General features: G+C 45.5%; 1 protein-coding gene across 1 annotated transcript in view; it reads right to left on the reverse strand.

The window, feature by feature from the left end:
- Positions 1 to 4,556: 4,556 nt before the first annotated feature.
- Positions 4,557 to 21,186, reverse strand: part of LOC129074927 (tumor necrosis factor receptor superfamily member 10B-like) — a 32,687-nt gene continuing 16,057 nt past the window's right edge. Inside the window, exons 2-9 of the mRNA XM_054578817.1 lie at positions 15,861 to 15,975; positions 14,902 to 15,015; positions 13,851 to 13,962; positions 12,609 to 12,862; positions 11,996 to 12,027; positions 11,397 to 11,579; positions 8,943 to 9,018; positions 4,557 to 7,572 (exon numbers count right to left, since the gene is read on the reverse strand). Coding sequence (XP_054434792.1) covers positions 7,277 to 7,572; positions 8,943 to 9,018; positions 11,397 to 11,579; positions 11,996 to 12,027; positions 12,609 to 12,862; positions 13,851 to 13,962; positions 14,902 to 15,015; positions 15,861 to 15,975 — 1,182 coding nt within the window. The 3' untranslated portion in view covers positions 4,557 to 7,276. The remainder of the gene's footprint in view (positions 7,573 to 8,942; positions 9,019 to 11,396; positions 11,580 to 11,995; positions 12,028 to 12,608; positions 12,863 to 13,850; positions 13,963 to 14,901; positions 15,016 to 15,860; positions 15,976 to 21,186) is intronic.

The following is a 21,186-nucleotide window of genomic DNA, read 5'->3' on the forward strand; positions in this document are numbered from 1 at the left end:
ATTTCGTGCAGAAGCCAGATGCTGACAGAGGCTCGAGGCTCCTCACACAGGGAATGTGCACTGCAAAGGCAGGCGGTGCTGGGCCTCAGGTTCACAGCCAGCGAGAAGTGACATGGCCCAGAAATACAGACCAACATCTCTGATGGGCATCGATGCAAAAATCCTCAACAAAATATTGGCAAACTGCGTATTACATTTAAAGGCTACACAGGTACGGTCGATTAGATTACAGCAAAGGGGCCAAGAATACACAACAGGGAAAGGACAGTCTCTTCAATTAATGGAAAACTGACAGCCACGTGCAAAAGACTGAAACTGGATCACCATCTTACAACCTTACACAAAAATTAACTCAAAATGGATTAAAAGCTTGAACGTAAGAACCTGAAATCATAAAATTCCTAGAGAAAACACAGGTGGCAAGCTGCTTGCACAGGTCTGGCTGATGACTGTTTGAATCTGACACCAAAAACAAAAGCAACAGAGGCAAAAATAAGGAAGTGGAACAAGTGGGACTACATCAAACCTACAAACTTCTACACAGGAAAAAAATAAAAAGGAAAGCTACTCAATGGGAAAAAACAGTTGGAAATCACATATCTGATAAGGAGCTAACATGGAAAATTACAAAGAACCCAAAAGCGAAAAAGAAAAAGTACACAAAAACAATTCAATTAAAAAATGGCCAGTTCTGAAGACATTTTTCCAAGGAAAACATACAGGTGGCCAATAGGTGTATGCAAAGATGCTCGAAGTTACTCAACAAAAGGAAAATGCAAATCAAACCCAATGAGATATCACCTCACACCTGTTAGAATGGCTGTTATCAGAAAGACAAGAAATAACAAGTGCTAGAATGTAAAGAAAAGGGAACCCTTGTGCACTGTTGGTAGACCGTAAATTGGTGCAACGACTGTGGAAACAGCATAGAGTTTCATCAACAAATAAAAGAATTACCGTATGAATTAAACTTAACTATAAAAAGAAAAATATAAAACACTCTTGAAAGAAAAAAGAGATGTATTCCATGTCTGTGATCAAAAGTCACAACAGTATTATGATGTCAATTCTTCCTAAACCAGTTTAAAGATCCAGTACAATCCCAATAAAAATTTCAGCAAGTCATTTTGTAGATATCAACAAACTAGTTCTAAACAATGAGTAATCTACACAGTTCTGATGAAAAAACAAGTTGATGAACTCACACTTCCCAATTTATTATAAAGCTACCATCAAAAAAGCATACTTTAAAATGAACAGGCACACAAACGGAACAGAATAGAGAGTCCATGAACAGACCTATACAAAGAGACAACCTGACTTTTGTCACAGGAATAAAGGCACTTCCACACAGAAAAGATAGTCTTTTAGTCTTCAGTCATCACCAACAAATGATGACCATAAGGAAATGAATTAGCGAAGACACACCCTTGTACTGTTGGGAAACGCCCCATCAGTCTCAGGGACTGCAGCCCCGCCAACAGGCGAGAGGGGCCCCAAGGCTGGAGCTGAGCAAGGAGGCCTTGGGCAAACAGGCCACTGGGGAGACACCTGGCCCCCTGGCAGAGGCGCAGCCCCTGCCTCCCTCACATCACCCTGCTTGGCCCTGGAGGATGGCTGGTTAGTCAACGATGGGTAAGACCCCTCGATAGAAGGGGCAACCTAAGGCACAGCTGTAGGGGCATCAGGGAAGAACTTGGGGGTCGCAGAGAAAGGGAGAAAGACCCTCAACCCCGGCTTTGATCTGGCCAGAGTCCCCATTCTAGCTGAAAGGAGTCTCATCTGCTGGCGGCTCTGCCCCGCCTGCCTGGCTCAGGCTTGAAACAATGCCCAGGGCAGGTACAGCCCCAAACTGCAGCAGGCAGTTCCCGGCCGCACACTCCCGCCGAGGTTTAGTTCTCAGAGATGAGAAAGCAAGAATCTAGCTTGGAGCAAAAAGTGCTGTTTTTTCCCGGGCCTTTTCCCTCCTCTCCCTCTGCTTTCAAATGTAATTAGGAAGTCTCCAGCAAGTAAGTAGTTAAGTAGTCAGGATAGGAATGAGTGCTCCAGTCAGCGCCACAGAGACTCCGAAGAAGAAAAGGGGCGTTCCCAGCTGGCTTTCACAAGAGTGTCTGGGATTAGTTCCTAAAACGTGCAGGGGACCCACAGGGAATGCCACTTAAAGTTGGGGGCAACCAAGGAGCAACACCCTTGGGAGCCTTTTCAAACAAGCAGCACTGTGACCCATTACACTTTTCTCATCCCCTGAGACAATTCGTCAGAACAGGTTTACAGAATTAAAATGGAGTGGAGACCACAGAAGGTGGAGCCAGAAACTAGAACAAAAGACTTTCTTGTGGAGGGGGGGTGGAGAATCAGGCCTAGAAGTAAGTTCCTTGAAGCCTGCTTTGTTCTTCCCTCAAAAGCTATGGTAACCGGCTCATACTAGGAAGATTTTTACATGATTCATAGACCTTGACCTGAGGCAGATCTCTCCCGTTCCTTCAATTGTTATCTATGATCTCTGTTTTCTGTAAACATAGCCTTTTGACGTTGATTGGTGAGAACCCCCGCCCATAGGGTTCTCAATAAAAGCCCTTGAGCACAGAGGCTCGGGGGGCCTTCCCCACTAGAGGAAACAGCCACGCCCCCTCTCTCCTGGCAGACAGAGAACTGCCTGTGATGACTCCTGTCTATTCCCACCCTCCGTGACAACCCCAGGACGGGCTCTGTGAGGATCAGAGTCTGTGCTCCCACCTCAACCGGCCCCCGGGACAGGGACCCTCAGATCCAGGAGCCCGGCGCTCCACCACCACATTGTACCTTAGAATCAATTCATTCAAAATCATTCATCGCCTTAAATATGAAATGCAGAATATAAAAATCATAGTGCGAAGATTAGAAGAGTTTCATGATCCAAAGAAAGGTTTACATGCAAAATACTCAAAGAACTAGTAAAACTTCACAAGAAGAAAACACATTCCCCAAATTAAAATAAATATGGCAGTATCAGTAGACACCTTAATAGGTAATATGTAAATAAGCATGTATAAATTGCTCAACACTGAGCAATTACTGGAAAATGTTATGCATCATACATTAGGGAAAATAATTTAAAACACCAGGGGAGATACCCTACTCATTTATTAAAATGGCTAAATACCACCCTGACCAACATGGCTCGGTTGGGCATCGCTCCAAAAAGCAAAACGTTACTGGTTTGATTCCCCGTCAGGGCACATGCCTGGGTTTTGGGTTCAGGCCCCAGTTGGGGCACAGACAAGAGGCAACCTGACTGATAGTTCTCCCCGTCTTTTTCTCCTTCTCGTCCCCTCTCTCTAAAATAATAAATTCAAAAAAACAAAATGGCTAAATACCAGAAACTAACAATACCAATTACTAATGAGGATATGAAACAACAGAAAATCTCATTCATTGCTGATGGGAATAAAAATGGAGGACCCTCTTCAGAAGACATCGTGCCAGGTTCTTGTGAAGTTAAGCAGGGCGTGGCCATCCGACGCAGCCAATTATACCCCAGTGTATTTACCCAACCGGTAAGAAAAATACACAGCCACATAAAAAAAATTACAGTTCTAAAAATGTATAAAAATATACAGCAGCTTTATTAACAATGGACAAAACCTAGAACACAAGATGTCCTTTAATAGCTGAGTGACAACTAGTAACTCACAGCAGGTGGGGACATGACTTATACATGAGCTGCAGCCCATGAGTTCAGACAGGGACTGGGGGCACCGTAATGAAAACTAGGGGGAGCTCTAAGATGGCAGAGGAGATAAATGGAAGCTACACTGACCTCCTCCCAGGGCCATTCTGCAATTACAACTATAGAGAAAGCATCCTGAGTAACCAAATGAGCACTAGCTGGAGAGGAACCTTATGACCACGGACAGACAGAAGAAACCACTTCACCACAATAAGGCTGGTAGGGAGTGTGGAGCAGGCGCAAGAGTAAGGGAGTGTGGCTGGGCTCCAACGGGCAGCAGCTGAAGTTCTGGAGGGATATTTCAACGGTTGGGGGGTTCCCTTTAAGAAGCGTGTGGGGTCTAAACACCAAACTGGGCTCCCCGGCCCACACACCAGAGCCTGAAAGGAACCCAGAGAACGTTCAGCTGTGAAAAGCAGCAGGGTTTCTGTCTGCCAGGGAGAAACAGCTGGAGGGAGACTCAGAGAGCCTCTTAAAGGGCTGACACACAAAAGTTCCTTTGTAGCCATTTACTCTGGGCTCCGAGGCCAGCGATATCCTAATTCCAAAACCAGATAAAGACACTACAGAGAAAGAAAATTATAGGCCACTAACCCTGGTGAACATACACACTAAAATCCTCCACAACATATTAGCAACCCAAATACAGCAAATTCATCAAAAAGATCATACACCATTATCAGGCAAAGTTTATTGTGGGAATGCAAGGCTGGTAACAAGATTCACAAATCACTAAATGTGATTCACCACAAAAACAAAATGAAGGTAAAAACCACATGATCATATCAATACATGCAGAAAAAGCATCTGATAAAATCCAACATCATTTATGATAAAAACTCTCGGCAAAGTGGGATTCACGGGAACAACTTAAACACAATAAAGGCCATATATGACAAATCCTGTGCCAGCATCATCCTCAATGGGCAGAAACTACAAGCATCCCCCCTAAGACCGGAACAAGACACAGATGTCCACTTTCACCACTCTTATTCAACACAGCACTGGAAGTCCTAGCCACAGCAGTCAGATAAGAGGAACTAAAAGGCATCCAAACTGGAAAGGAATAAGTAAAACTGTCATTTGCAGATGACATGATACTGTACCATAGAGAATCCCAAAGATTCCACTAAGAAACTACTAAAACTGATAAATGAATTCAGCAAACTAGCAGGATACAAAATTATTACCCACAAATCAGTTGTATTTTTATGTCATTAACTAACAGAAAGGGAAATTAAGAAAATCCCATTCACAATTGCTAAAAAAAGAATACCGAGGAATTAATCTAACCAAGGATGTAAAAGACTTGTACTAGGAAAATTATAAGACACTGAAGAAAGAGACAGAAGATACAAATAAGTGGAAGCTTATGACTGTGTTCATGAATAGAAAGAATTAATATCATTACAATGTCCATACTTCCCAAAGCAATCTATAGATTCGATGCAATTCCTACCAAGATTCCAATGATGTATTTCACAGACCTAGAACAAGTATTTCAAAATTTACATGGAACCACAAAAGGCCCCTTACAGCAACTGCAACCCTGAAAAAGAACAAAGTTGGCGGAATCATGCTACCTAGTATCAAACTATACTACAGGGCCATAGTAATAAAAACAGCCAGGTACTAGCCAAAAAGCAGACAAATAGATCAATGGAACAGAATAAAGAGCCCAGAAACAAACCCACACCTTTATAGTCAATTAATATGCGACAGAGGAAGCAAACACATACAATGAGCTAAAGACAACTTATTACAAATGGCTTTGGAAAAACTGTACAGATACATGCAGAAAAATGAAACTAGACCACCTTCCTACACCACACACAAGAATAAATTCAAAATGGATCCAAGACTTAAATGTTAAGACCTGAGACCATAAAAACCATAGAAGAAAACATAAGCAGCAAAATCTCGGATATATCCAATAAAATACATTGCTTATAGCAGTATTTTATTGCATATATCTCCCCAGGCAAGGGAAACAAAAGAAAAAAAATAAATAAATGGGACTACGTCAAACTAAGATGTTTTTGCACAGCAAAGGAAAACATCAACAAAATAAAAAGACAGCCCACAGAATGGGAGAACATATTTGCCAATACATCTGACAAGAGGTTATTCAAAATTTATAAAAACTTATAAAACTCAACACCAAAAAAACAACTCAATTAAAAAATAGCAAAGGACCTAAACAGACACTTCTCCAAAGAGGACATACAGATGGCCAGCAGACATGAAAAGATGCCCAACGTCACTAATCATCAGGGAAACGCAAATTAAAACCGCAATGCAGGAAACCGCAAATTAATCCCATCTTACACCTGTCAGAATGGCTATCATCAATAAATCAACAAACAACAAATGCTCACAATCATGTGGAGAAAGGGGAACCCTTTGGCACTGTTGGTGGGAATGCAGATTGGTGTAGTCACTGTGGAAAGCAGTACGGAGATACCTCAAAAAATGAAAAATGGATCTGCCTTTTGACCCAGCAATTCCACTTCTGGGAATATATGTAAAAAGAACCCAAAACACTAATTCAATAAGAACATACGCACCTGTACGTTCACTGCAGCGTTATTTACAATCGCCAAGACATGGAAGAAGCCCAAGTGTCCATCAATAGATGAGTAGATAAAACAACTATGGGCCATTTACACAATGGAATAGTACTCGACCGTAAAAGAGAGGACAATTTTACCCTTTGCGACAGTATGAATAGACCTGGAGAACCTTATGCTAAATCAAACAAGCCAGTCAGAGAAAGACAAATGCCATATGATTTCACTCAAAAGAAGAATCTAATGAACAAACTGAACTAACAAGGAAAATGGAGACAGACTCATAGATGGAGAGCAGGATGGCAGCTAGTGGCAGGGGAGTGAGAGGGTGGAGGGACTGCGCAAAAAAAGAAAAAGGACTCATGGATGTGGACAATAGTGGGGTGGTTGCTGGGGGGAGGGGTATATAAGAGGACTGTATGGTAATGGGAAAAATACAGTAAGATTAAATTAAAAAAAGAAATAAACAAAACACTGGTTGTCGAGGTGGACTGGAGTCAGACTGACTGGAATCATAGACACGTATGACCTACTATGGGCTAAATACAATATAATATTATAAATAAATAATAAAACAGAATAAACTCCGCGTTTCATGTTATCACAGCTGTAAACATACTTTTGGCTCACCTTGTATAAATAATATAAATGCTTATCATAATTAGACATAACTAAATGGGTATATAACATGGGTGAATCTTACAACACAGTAAATAACAAGTAAAAAGTGCAAGTTTAGGAGAAGGAAAAACAACTAAAATAACTTTCAGTATACATATGAACCTATAACTATCAGCCCTAGTATACAACAAACATTTCATAAAAAGTGTATTAAAAAAGTTCTGGAATACTTTTAAGAGCTGTAGGTTTTCGGATAGTACAACTTCAAGTACTGGTCAAGGACTGCCTGTTTCTCCCAGGCTAATTCCAGTTGTGCTTCCTTTGCAGGAGAAAAGGTAAACTAAAAAACCACAGGTCTCCTGAAGATTCTCTTCCCTCAGGAAACAGAACCTTCTATATACTTCCCAGACGCCACCAAGTGGTCCTCAATTTTTTCCCTTGCACTTTTAAGCCCCGTGGTTTCCAAGGTGTTCAGGAAGGTGTTAACAGAGACTTTCCGTCCCATTTTGTTGGTCCAAGTCACCATCATTTCGTAGAAGTGTTCCCGCACGTACGGTGTTTTTGCTTTGGCTACTTCGATCTCATTGTCCGTGAGGCCCAGTGACCTCATTAGCAGGTTCCAGGAACCAAAGGGCACTTCATCTGCGAAGTAATAGAAGAACTGCTTCATGCCTAGGTGGGGAAAAGCCAGATAGTCTGGTGAGGTAGGACCCCCTGCAGAAAGGACAGGTCTAGGCCCACGCACCCCCTGCTGGTAACCTGCTGCTCTGCACCCCTTTCCAATGTCCTATCAGCAGAGACTCAGGCTAAACGGTGCAGGCCTCACCTAGGCCCATGGCACTGCAAGCCCACCTGGGAGGGAAGGTGGATGTCATGGAAAGAGAAAGCAGTATGTGGTAGGAGACAAAGGGTGGGAAAGAAGGTGGGGGAGATGGTGGAGCACCAGGCCCTCAGAGGAGGGAATCTGCACTTATTCAGAGTAAGGTCCCAGCGCTGCCACACCTGCACATGTGCAGTGCGCGGGCCTGGAGCCGGGGAGGTCTCTGGCTGCACAGCCAGCTGGGCCTCACCTACAAACTGGCAGAGAGAGATGGGGACAGACATTCGGGGCAAGACTTTAACCCCGAAGACAGAGCAAAGCCCCGCCTCCCCACCATCTTATGGGACTGCACTGAGGATTACATCAGACATGCGTGGAAGGCACGGCACACCACTGACCCACAGGAATATAGGGGAGCCGGGACTACTGACTGACATTTTTCTAATAACTGAACTAAAGAAAATAAAAAGGAACAGGTGACATTAATTTTAATAGCTGGTATGGCCTTGGACGGTGTGGCTCAGCAGATTGAGCGCCAGCCTGCGAACCAAAGAGTCGCTCGTTCGATTCCCAGATAGCGCATGTGCCTGGGTTGCGGGCCAGGTCCTCAGCAGGGAGCGTGCAAAAGGCAACCACACTGATGTTCCTATCCCCCTTTCTCTCTCCCTTTCCCTACGTCTAAAAATAAGTAAATAAAATCTTTAAAAAATATATATCTGGTATGAACTCAATACATAAAAAATATATTTGTAAGCAACCAAAAAATTATCAATGGGATATTTTATATTCCTTTTGGGTACAAATGTATGAAATCTAATTTGTAGCTTGTAATTACAACTCTTCAAACCTGACCTATCCATACACAGGCCAGGTGCTCGGTAGTCTCCCTGGGCCTGTGGTGCCCTGCTGACGGCACTGCCCCTTAGGCGCCCTCCCTGTGGTGAACCCAGCCGGGAACACCAGGGGAGAGGGAGGGTGGTGGAGGGAAGGGCAGGAGCTGCAGACCACCGTTGGGACAGGACAGGATGGTCTGCAGCTGGGGGGTGGGGCGCAGGGAGGGCAGGGAGTGGTGGGGGAGGGGATTGAGGGTCCTGGTGGTCCAGTGACAAGTCAGCATAGGACCCCCGCCCCCCATTTCCAGCATCGCAGGCTCTGCACTGCCGTAACAGCCGCGGGGACAGCAGTCAGGACACTGCTTCACTGCCCCCAATAAAACACTCACTTTCTATGAGGTCTGCGTCGTTCGCCGGAATCAGCGGCCCCCTTCTCCTGTGAGACCTTTCAGGTCCGGCTGGTTTCTATAAAATAGAGTGGAGGACGCTCTTGGTCTGGGTCAGGACTCCTGGACTCCAGAAGTGGGCCTGACAACCAGCCAGCTGTGCGACCTGGGGCAGCCGCCTCCCTTCCCGGCTCTCTATGAAGACAAAGAGGAACCTTTCGCCTTGTGCCCCTCACAAGCTGCGTGCCTGTGTGCTTAGGGAGGCCTGCATTCCTGGGGCGATGCTCACTCCTGAAGTGTCTGTTCCGGCCATGACCACTGAAGAAACCTGAGTAACCGTCACCTGGTCGAGATGTGGGGCATCCCCCCACCCCGCCCAGCTCCCTCCTCCCCGTTCCAGGCCATGCCCACCCACCCTGTCAGGGGACGGTCACTCCCTCCCAGGCGTTCATGTGACTCAAATGAAGAATATATAGGAGCACACCCTGCAAAATATAAGGGTTTCTTCCACGAACTTCAATCAGTTATAATGTACCGTATCAATAATCTAAATAAGGAAATGGAACTATTAGGTTGTCCCCATGGAGGCTGAAAAAAGATTCTGTAAAATTAAACATTATTTCTGCATCCATAATGATAAGATTTTCTTATAGAAAAACAAGAGTCAACACCATTCCTTTGGGTGAAACATTGCAGGCTTCCCAAAGAAATCAAATCAAGATAAAAACATGTGCCCTCTCTAAGCACCACTGGACGTTGTGAGTTCTGGACTATGAAGCAAGACATGACCGGAAAAGGAGGCAGGGCTGGTGGAAGGGGGCAGAAACGATCATCATTATCTCAGATATAATTATATATTTAAAACACCCTAAGGTGTAAACTACAGTACTTAAAAGTAAAAGCACGTCTTGGTGAATGCTAATAAACATGGTAGAGACAGGAAGTTAGAAAATGGAATTGCAGCAGGATCCAACCAGTGAGGGTCACAAAAACACATAAAATACAAAGAAACAACTTTAACCAGAAATAGGATTTATCTGAAGACACAAATCTTCATCGAGTCGTAATAAAACCCCTGGCCTGAAATGCTGTCTTCTTTGATAAGAAAAAAAATTTGATTATTGTAAGATCTCAGTTCTTCCCGGACTAATGTAAGGTAATATAAAAAAAAGTTCTAATGACTTTTTGGGAAACAGAGAATATCTTACAATATAGTTCTAAATTTTACCTGAGTAGAAATAGTAAGTTGTGGCAAGCTAAGGAAGAGGTACGTGCACTCTCAGATGTTAAAATGTATTAAAAAGATTCCTTTGGCAGCGTATTGTACATAGACGGCACATGTACAAAGACTTCAGCAAGGAGTCACAACCAATCGTCTCTCGTGGTTACCGGAAGTGAGACAGTGCGGGGACGGGGTGGGGAAGGAATGCAGGCGGCCTCCACCTTCCCTGAGAACCTGGCCACGCCATTTGCCTCTTCTCACTGTGGGTAGGTTCTAACTATTTTTAAAAAATGCGGCAAGTGATTAATCAGGATCGAGGGGTCATGGCTTCTTGGTTTGTTTTCTTCCTTTTATACTTTCTCTTTATGTAAAAAGAACATACTATAGATGCAAGAAAGAAACAGAAAAGGACACTCCAGGTGGAGAGAGGTCCGAGGTCTTTGTAAAAATTTCACATTTGATAAAGAAGGAACCAAGAGCAGAGGGAAATGAGAATCAGACGTGAACTGGCTTGGAGGAAAGAGGCAGTGACTCAGAACAATTCAGAGACTCCTCAAGTCAAATCATGCCACGAAGTTGATTCCATTTAGATAATATTGCTATATGGTAAAAATCATCATAAATAAAACAACTCTAACAAATTAGAGAATTTCACCTTATGTTAACGGGAATGACTTTCTAAGCTTATGAGGAAGAGAAAATTAAATTTTTACCACTTAGTGTCACATTAGAACTGATGAACTGATTATGAACCAAAACTGTGCGTAAAGTTAAAAAACTTCTACACCTTTACCCAGAAATTCTACTTCTAAAAGCCACCATCCAAATATGATATTTATAGACTAAAGTTCATTTTCACATAGGTTCGATGTAATAATTTTGCAATAACTGGCATTCCTATTGTTACGAGGAATGGCTTACTACATTATTTTACAACTACACAGCAGGCTATTGGCAGCCTTCATTCAATCATCCCTCACAGGTGGGAGGAGCTCCTGGTTCGGCGCCTGCCTGTTCCAGACTGGGGGTGCAGCGACGAACGGAGAGGTGAGAAAATGCAGACCTTCCACAGAGCTGACGGGCCACACATCAGTATGGTGAGCTCCCTGTCCCTTCCCCTCGGGTCCTGACCGCCCTCCGCCACCTCTTCCCCAGGGGACGGCAGACCTGACCAGCGTTGACCTTTCTCTGTTTTTAACAGTCCTGGGTGAGCAGAGAGGCCATCATCCACTCACCAGCAGAGGCTCTGCCTCTCTCGGGGGCTCTTCTGCGCCACCTGCCGGCTCCGCGTGCTCCTGGCGTTCCCGTTCCTCCTCAGGGGCCAGCGTCGGGGGCGAGTCTTCGCGGCTCAGGAAGGTGTTGTGGACATTGTCCTGATCCTCACGCCCTCTTGGGGCACATGAGTACAAAGACAAGATCTGGGGAAGGGAAAGAGGAGTGTGCTCCAGGCTCCCTAAGGGGTCTCAAAGGACACAGGAGGTTCCGCCACCCCACCCCCGCCCAGGGCTCAGCACCACCAGGACTTCGCTGTTGGCACCAGGACGCTGGCGCTATGCTAAGGGGGTTGCTCAGCACACCTGCCTGACACCGCCACAGCCGAGCGCAGGGCTGTGGGTGCGGTGTCACAAGCAGCAGCAAGGACGGGGCTACCTGGCCTTTGGGCTGTTCCCAAGAGGCCAGCTGTCCTGAGTTGGCCCAGGCCCCCAGGCCACTTTAGAGAGCCAGGGACAGCAGCACAGGACAAGCTGAGACCATGTCCACCCAGGGCCTTATTTTGGACAGGAAGCAGTTCCTGAGGGCTTGACGCCACCAGGTCCTAGAGAAACCAACTCACTCTGTTCATGAAAGTGTTTTCCATGCCACAGCCTAGAAGAGAAAGGGCACTGCATTAGTGGCGGGGCGGGCCTTCCAGGGACAGTGCAGGAGGCAGGAGTGGGCCCGGGGCAAAGACACTGACAAGGCGCTTTGTTTCTGGTGACAGGGAGGGGCAATCCAACTCTGGGACACCCTCAGGGAGGGGAAGGAAAGAGGGAAAGAAGTATACAGACAAACGAACAAAAACCCACACACATTATCAAATCTCTGTTGGATTCTGCTCTGACCAAAGCTGTAAAAAACCGCTGACCTCTCCCCCTGACTGTTGTCACCGAACAGGCACAATGAGCACTTCTCCGCCTTGACTGGAAGCCCTGAAGGCGTGAAGCAGTGGCCTGCCTCCCAGACGTGGCCAGGAGGGGAGCTGGCTGTCAGCCCCAAGAGAGGGGAACTAATACGACCCCTCCAGAGGCGCAGGCGAGGTGGGCCCAGGGAACGTGAGCAGAGCAGGCCGGAGAGCCCCAGCAGATGTGGGAGATGGAGGGGAGGGCCTTGCTGCCTGGAGAATCGCAGCAGAAAGTGAGGGAGGCAGCAGAGAGCTCAGCACCTGCCCACCACCCCACCAACCTCACCTTGAAGGATGGTGCTCCTGTAACGATAACACAGACATCCCGAGAGCAGCAGAGCAACGACGCAGAATCCAATTGCGACCCACCATGACCACGAACTGCCTGAGGAGGGAGGAAAAGTGATGGGCGGCTCCAGGCTGCGGGTTCTCCAGAAACCAGGGGTCTTCTCGCTGGCCTGGGTACCTGGTTCTTGCTTCACACACTCGAGGTCGTTCCACGGGGTACAGGGCTTGACCATGACCATGTCAGCGGGGCACCTAGGTTCAGACACAGGGAGGACGTGAAGGGGTTCTGTGAAGAGGAAGAGAATGAGGGGGCGACCCCCTAGCCAGGCTCTAGAGAGTGGAAAAAGCAGCAGCGTCTGCGGCCTGCACGACAGGTCCCCTCACCCCCTTGCTGCGTCCGGGAAGGAGCTGAGCATGGCCCTCCCACCCCTGGGGCTCCTGCTGAGTGCCCGGAACGGCAGCCTCAGGAGCCGGGCCTTCTCTGTGGGGCCTGCGCTGAGCACCCCGGGCTGCGGGGGGAGCCCAGGAGAGGGGGCACCTCACTCCAGGTCAAGGGTCAGAAGCCCTCCGGGCACAAGCTGAGCCTCATCCTCTAGTCAACCTTTCATATAAGGACTCCCTTGTCCTCCGCCCGCTGCCTGTCCCTACCAATCACAGCCACACTGGAAGTCAGGGAAGAGCAAACTGCTCTAGGCCTCTACCAACAAGGAAAAGGCAGCCTGGTGGAGGGAACAGGGCCCTGGTGAGAAGGCAGGCTGAGTTGGCTCCGGGTTTCCGGGAAGCTACAGGCTCGGCCTCGTCATGACTTGGCTGTGGGCACTTCTGTGCTCATGGGCCCCTGTCCGCACAAAAAAATGCTATAAGAACATCTTAGGATTGAATTGCTACAAAGGTGATTATAAGCACAGCTGTATTCTACTCAATTCTCTCGTTCTGGTATCCAAAGCAACTTCGCCTTTGCGTGGGCCACTGACTGGACCATGGGCCCCAATCAGATGCCCACTGTGCCCAGCGGGAAGGTGAGCCCCGCCGAAGGGAAACCGTGCTGAGGAGGTGAGGGAAGAGGATGCTACCGGGCGGTGTGAAGACGTGCAGGTGGGCAAGGAGGGGCCACCGCAGGCTCGGGAGGCCCGGCGGGGGGCGGGGGGGGGGGCCAGGCTGCGTGGAAGCAGGACAGAGAAAGGGGTACAGGGAACTTGGGTCTGCTGAGGCGGGGAGCCCCGCGGCTTTCGGGTCTTACTCAGGGCTGCACTTTTGGCAAAACTCAGGCGAATTGTCATCCTGGAACATGCCAGGTTTGCACTGACACTGGGTGTCCATGGTCCTGGTGCACGGCGCTGTTTCGACTTTATCTGAAGACAAAGGATACCGTTGGGGGGATATGGTTCCTTCACATGTCCCTCGCCCTTTTTCCCCACCCAGACCCTCTCCCACTCAGCCTCACTCCGTTTCTGCAGCAATGCCCATGAGGCACAGAAAAGGCAAGAGTGTTCCCCTGTCCCCGTGTGTCAAAAAGACCAGGACTGGGAGGAAATCTCTCTCGGTTTCCAGGGTGATTAAGACGGGTGTGGTATAATCCGGGAGACCCTGGAAGGAGAGGAGCCTTTGGGCAACTTCCGCAAACCTGACCCTGTGGGGGCCTGAGGCCCGAGGCTGAGGGAGGCTGAGGGAGGCAGAGCCCCGGCCAGGAGCGCAGAGCGCAGAGCGCAGCCTAGGAGGCGCGTGGCCCGGGCCGTGCTACAAACCAGCACTTTTCCACTTGGCCACACCTTTTACGCTGTAACTATAGAGTCCCCCCATCAAGGGGCAGATATTTCCCACTACTGTCATCTGACGGTTTAAAAGATGTCCCTACTCTATGACATGATTATAAAAATAATTTGTTTACATTTTATTTTGTTGACCTAAGTCCTCTCATTAAAAAAGGTATGATGAAGCCCTGGCCAGTGTGGCTCAGTTGGTTGGAGTGTCATCCCATAAACTGAAAGGCTGTGGGTTCAATTCCCAGTCAGGACATATACCCAGGTTGCAGGTTCAGTCCCCAGTCAGGTTGTGTACAAGAGGCAACCGATCAATGTTTCTCTTACACACGGATGCTCCTCTCCCTCCCTTCTCCTCTCTCTAAAATCAATGAGCGTGTCCTCGGGTGAGGAATTAAAAAAAAAAAAAGAAAGGGTATGACAAAGACCAAACTGGGCTGGAAATCAGGCTTTTGGCTCCCCATTCGATACAATTTTCATCTCACTGCCTAGCATCCTCACTGTAGGCATGGGGGTCCATGTGTTCTCTACCTGAAAAGCATTTAGAACAGAGTTGGCAAGAAGAGAGGGTGTTCGAATGGTTGGTAAAATCCTTTCCATCCGTGCACGGTACGCAAGATGCACTGTATTCTGACAGGTAATACCCTGTGAATGGAGAGAAGGCTGGTCAGTACATCCCCACAAGACTGCCAGAGGCCGGCAGTGGTGGCTAAGGGCCACTCCTTTTGGCCATCGGTGGAATCCAAACAGGGAAATCCACTCAGCCTGGCCTTAGTCTTTTCTCCATTTCTGCCTCCACCACATACCTTAGACCAACACTGCCAACAGAAATGTATTATAAGCCACACATGAAATTCAAATTCACAGTTGCCACTTCAAAAGGGTAAAAAGAAGGCCCAAATTAATTTTAACTATGTATTTTTTAACCTAAAATATCCAACAGAGTAGTATGATTTCAACATATAATCAGTATCAAACACTGAGATTTCTGCCTTTCTTAAATACCTCACTCAAAAAGTGACACCTCTGCTCCCTCCGGAGTACCCCAGGTCTGTGCTCTGTTCCCGCCCGCCCTGGTGACCTCTCCCCCCACCCGGCCCCCCGCACTCACCCCGGCTGCCCCTTGCTTTGCTCAAACAAGCTCAACCCCTGCCCCCTGGGGACCCTCTGAGGCCCCTCTACCTGGCTCTCTGCACCTGCGTCACCACCCCCGGGACACCTCCTCAACCCAGTCTCTGTCCCATCCATCACTCAGTCATCCTCATGGTTCCTATCTCATCTGTCCATCACGTTCATCTGTGGGTCTGGACACCGTCTCAGGAGAGCTCCAGGAGGGCGGGGCCTTGCACCCTCCTCTAGCACGGTGCCGGGCACACAGAAGGCATCTAATAAATACCTGTGGGTGAAGAACCAGAAACTTCGGAAATCAGAGGGCTGGAAGGACCTGGAGACAAGTGGAGTAAGGGCTGGAGCTCGGTTTTTGGACGTACCTGGCTGACACTTCTTTGAGAGGTCGTCACTCCGTCCCCACAGGGGCGCTGGGTGCGGGTGAACTCTTCCCGGCACTGCGGTTATGGGAAAGGACGCTGAAAACTGTAGAGGCAACTGTGGGGACAGAGCGGGGATGGGCATGAGTGGCTTGCTGACCCTCCTCCCTCCCAGGACCCCTCTCACATTCTCTTCAGCCCAGCTGCCAAAAGCAGACAGAACTGGGGTCTTTCTTCCAGCTCTGCGCTCTTATTCTTCTGTTTCACATTGGTCCCTTAGCCTTGGAGACTAGCAAGTCACTTACGCTTGAAAAATTTGCCAATATTCTTTTCTCTTGCACTAAAACAAAATGTATTCATTCCACATGTGCAAACAAAATTAATCATAAAATTGTAAGAACCATTTCAACCATATCAGTAAATCCCCTAAACAATTCAGTAGCAGAAATGGTTAGTAAGGATGAAGAGCAAGACCCAATCACACACTATTAGAAGTGCCATTTAAAAGCAAGACAGAGATAATATTGAATGCAGAGAAATGGAAAGATGTACCAAATAGCAAGCCTAAGAAAGCTGCTGTAGCTATCATAATATCAGATGAAGCTGATTTAAGACAAATAGTATTACCGCAGATAAAGGAGGGACCTTTTGTTTTGTTAAAAGGATTAATTCATCAGAGTCATAATTATAAAGGTATTATGTGCCCAACAATGAAGCTTTAAAACACTTGAAGCAAAAACTGAAAAAATTAAAATGGATTTATTACACCCTTTTCTCAACAACTAATGAAATGATCTGATGAAAAGAATAAGTCATACACGATTTGAACACTTTCAACCACCTTGACTTAACTGACATTCATAGACTAGATGGGCAACATCTACAGAAGACACACACTTTTTCTGATGAACACAGTACTTTGAGAATAAAATCACATCATGTGTATTCTCAGATCTCAATGATAACACAGCAGAAACACACAACGGCATCTACAAAGACATGCAATATAATTAAAACCACTTCACACTTACCAGGGTGGCTACTATTAACAAGAAAAAAAGGGAAAGAAAGAAGTAAGTGTAGACAAGGACGTGGAAAGAAATTAGACAACTTGTATACTGTTGATGGGAATGCAAAAGGATGCAGCTGCCGTGGAAAACACTAGGGTGGTTTCTCAAAAAATTAAAGATAGGATTACCAGATGATCCAGCAATCCCATTTCCAGGAATATATAAACAAAAGAATTGAAAGCACTGACTCAAGACCTTTGCACATCCATATTCATAGTAGCATTATTCACAATAGCCAAAAGGTGAAGGTGACTGAAGTGTGCATTGATGGATGAATAAACAGAATACGATACACTTACACATCGGATTATTTAAAAAGGAAATTCTGACCCATGCTATAACATGAAGTTCAAGGACACTGCGCTAAATGAAATAAGCCAGTCCCCAAAAAGACAAATACTGTATGATTGCACTTATGTGAGGTTCCTGGAGTATTCAAATTAATAAAGACAGGAAGGAGAATGGTGGTCTCCAGGGGCTGAGTTGACAGGAGGGAACTAAAAGTTGTTGCTGAATGCATATAGCTTCAGTTTTGAAAAATCAAAGTGTTCTCAAGATGGGCTGTACAGCAATGTGAATGTAAGTAACCCTACTTAACTATGTGACATTCATAAAGAATTAGATGTTAAAACGAGTTAAGGTGGTAAATTTTATGTGCTGTGTGTTTTACCACAATTAAAAAAAAAAAGTGCAGGTGCCCTGCGAGCAGGTCCTAATGAAGCCTGTCAATGTCCCATTCAATACCCAAGTCCTAGGAAAGTGATGATGAGACTGATTCGGACGCCAATTTCTGATCTATAAATGACTGAGATTTGAAGAAGCCTGAATGGAATCTGAAGTGAGCAGTAAGTCGTCGATGTGAGCATTCGCGTCGGGGGGCTGGCCTGCGTTCCCGGAGAGCTCCGTCTGGGGAGCACGCGCTGCAGTGTCTAGGAACGCCCTTCGTCAGGGTAGCATGCGGTTTCCGGACGGCTCAGGAAATTTTTTGGATAGTTTTTGCAACTTCTCTGTAACTTTAAGAGTGTTTTAAAATAAAAAGTTAAATTAAGAAAAAAGGTCAGAATAAACACATTGTTGAGCTCAGTGCAACTGACTGGATGTAAACAAGATAAAAGGCAGCCCTCTTCCACCTAAAAGCCCATGGAGTACTCAACAACAGCTGCTCTCACGCAGGCCCCTCCGTCCTTCCTTTCTGCCTTCTCTCATGTCGAGTCTGTTCTCTGCTCTCGCAGTGCTATTCCCTCCTGTGTTTACTGGCTCCATTTCTCATCGATTCTTTTCCTATCATTTTATTATGAAAATTTTCACACAGTAAAATTTACAAACTTGTACAATGAACATCGTAGTAAAATGCACATTTAAGTGTACCCGCTAATGAGCTTATTAATTCATACACATGTGTAACCCAAATTCTCTTAGGCCACAGGACAGAGCGTGGCCGCAGCACCTGGGCCTGCGCCCTCCCTGAGGCAGCCCTAACCTGCAGCACTGCGCCACAAGGTGGTTACTTTTTCTGCGTTCAGTGAGTCTGCAGTAGACGGTGAGTCTTTTCTATGAATGACAGTTAAGTCAAGGTGGTTGATAGTGTTCACATTATGACTTTACCGAGTTGTATTCATCGAATCATTTTTCTCAACTGCTAAGAAAGGATTGTTATAATCTCCATTTAATCCTGTAGATTTTTGCTTCATGTATTTTGAAGTTCTATTATTAGGCATATCCACATGGATAATTATTTTGACTTCTTGATAAATCAATCCTTTAACACTACAAAAGGTCTCTATCTCTGGCAATATTATTTGTCCTAACTCAGCTTCATCTGATACTTGGAGAGCTGTAGAATGCTTTTTTTTTTTTTTTTTTTTTGGGCTTACTATTTGGATGTTGTATCCTTTTTCCATCCATTTACTTTCAACATATCTGTTTGGCTTTTAAACTGCATCTCTAAGAAACACATATGCAGTAGTTGGGTTTTGGTTCTTCATTAATTCCAACCATTTCTACTTTTGAATTAATACTGATTTGGAATTAATGTGATTACCGAAAAGGTTGAAGTAGATGTAGAAATAAAATTTACCATGTATTTCCTGTTTCTCCAGTCTATTCTTTGTCTTGTTGCTCCTTCTCTGCAAACTTTATCATTAACAAAATTTTTTTTTATAATTCCATTTTAATTGTGTTGGCTTTTTGTCTATGTATGTTTGCATTATTTATTAGCAGTTCCTATAGGAACTGCATTACATACTTTTAACTGTTTACAGTCTAAAGTTTTAAAAAGCTGATTTACTGAGGTATAACTGGCACAATAAGCAACATAATTAAGGAATAAAATTTGATTAAAAATTTTTTAAAGTATTATTTCAAATGATTTTTTCAAAAATTGATTGATTGATTGATTGATTTTAGAGCGGGGGGCGGGGGAAGAGAGGGAGAAAAACACGGATGCGTGGTTGCCTCTCGTACGCCCCCAGCTGGGGACCTGGCCCGCAACCCAGGCCTGTGCACTGACTGGGAATCGAACCGTCAATCCTTTGGTTCGCAGGCTTGTGCTCATCCACTGTGCCACACCAGCCAGGGCAAAATTTGATAAAATTTAACACATGTGTTCATTTGTGAACATTTTTCCACCACTATCGTGACCGTGTCATCCCAAAGTAGCTTTCTTTTGTCTCATCTGCCCCGACCATTCTGGCCCCAGGCAACTACTATTAATATCTGCTTTCTGATACCAGAGATTACTTTGCATTTTCTAGAATCATACAAATGGAACCAGAGAATATGCTCATTTCCACCCGGCTTCTTTCACTCAGAGCAATCATCTGGGAATTCACTCATGCCTGCAGCCGTGTGCATCAGAGAGGCACTGCTTCTCAGGACTGAGCTGTAGGGCTGAATTAACAGTGTAATACTAAGGCAAGGGAAGCAAAAGAAACGGTAAACAAACAGGATTACATCACACTAAAAAGTCTGTGCACAGCAAAGGAAACCATCAACAAAATGAAAAGACAAGTCACTGAATGGGAGAACATATACACCAATGATACATCCAATGAGTTAATACCCAAAATTTATGAAAAACTTACAAAACTCAACACCAAAAGAAACAAAACAATCCCATTAAAAATGGGATCTGAATGAAAAGGACCTAAATAGGCACTTCTCTAAAGAGGACACAGAGGTAGCCAATAGGCATATAAAAAGATGCTCAATGTCACTAATCATCAGGGAAATGCAATTTAAAACCACAGTGAGGTGCGGCCTCACACCCATCAGAATGACTATCATCAATGAATCAACAAACAAGTGCTGAAACACCGATTTGAAAGAATATATGTACCCCCATATTCACTGCAGCTCTATTTACAATAGTCAAGATTTGGAAGCAGCCCAAGTGCCCATTAGTAGATGAGTGGATAAAACAGCTGTGGTACATTTACACAATGGACTACTACCTGGCCATAAAAAAAGAAGAGAAATTTACTTCTGCGACAGTATGGATGGATCTGAGAACATTATGCTAAGTGAAACAAGCCAGCCAGAGAAAGACAAGTACCATATGATTTCACTCATATGTGGAATCTAATGAACACACTGAACAGGGAAAATAGAGACAGACTCATAGATGGAGAGCAGGATGGCAGCTCTGGGGATGGTTGAGGGGGTAGAGGGATTGAGCAAAAAAGGGGAAACAAAGGAACTCACAGACATGACAACAGTGTGGTGATTTGTGAGGGCGGGCTGGGTGGAGGTCGAAGAGGGTGATGGAAAAAATGTTTTTAAATTGGGGAATATTAATATAAAACTTTGGAGACTTCTAACAATATAAGTCCATTCAACACTGTCCCCACATTCTTGTTGCTATAGTTGACCTAGGATTAACATGGATATAGTTTGTAAGCCTGATAAACAATGTATAATTTCTGATAGTATGTAATTTCACAAAATCAAAGGGAAAGAGCAATCCTTTACATTTTGCCACATTTTTTCTATTTCCAATGCTCTTTCTTCTTTCTTAAGTTCCATGTTTCCATGGTCTTCAGCCTGAAATACTCATTTAGCAATCTGTGTAATGCAGGTCTACTTGCCCCTGGAAAGGGACTGGGCTGAGGGTCTGTCCCAGCACATTTGGAATGTGTGGGTTCTTGACTTTGTGCAGAAAAAGAACTCAGGGCATGAATCCAGGTGATTTTGAGAGCATGTTTATTAAAGCTGGGAACAGTGAGACAAAGGAAGGGCTTAGCACAGGGGGCACAAAACCA

This window comes from Pteronotus mesoamericanus, unplaced genomic scaffold (genome assembly GCF_021234165.1).
Source record: "Pteronotus mesoamericanus isolate MK-2021 breed Mesoamerican mustached bat unplaced genomic scaffold, CSHL_Meso_final contig_502, whole genome shotgun sequence".
In the NCBI taxonomy this organism is placed as follows: Eukaryota; Metazoa; Chordata; class Mammalia; order Chiroptera; family Mormoopidae; genus Pteronotus; species Pteronotus mesoamericanus.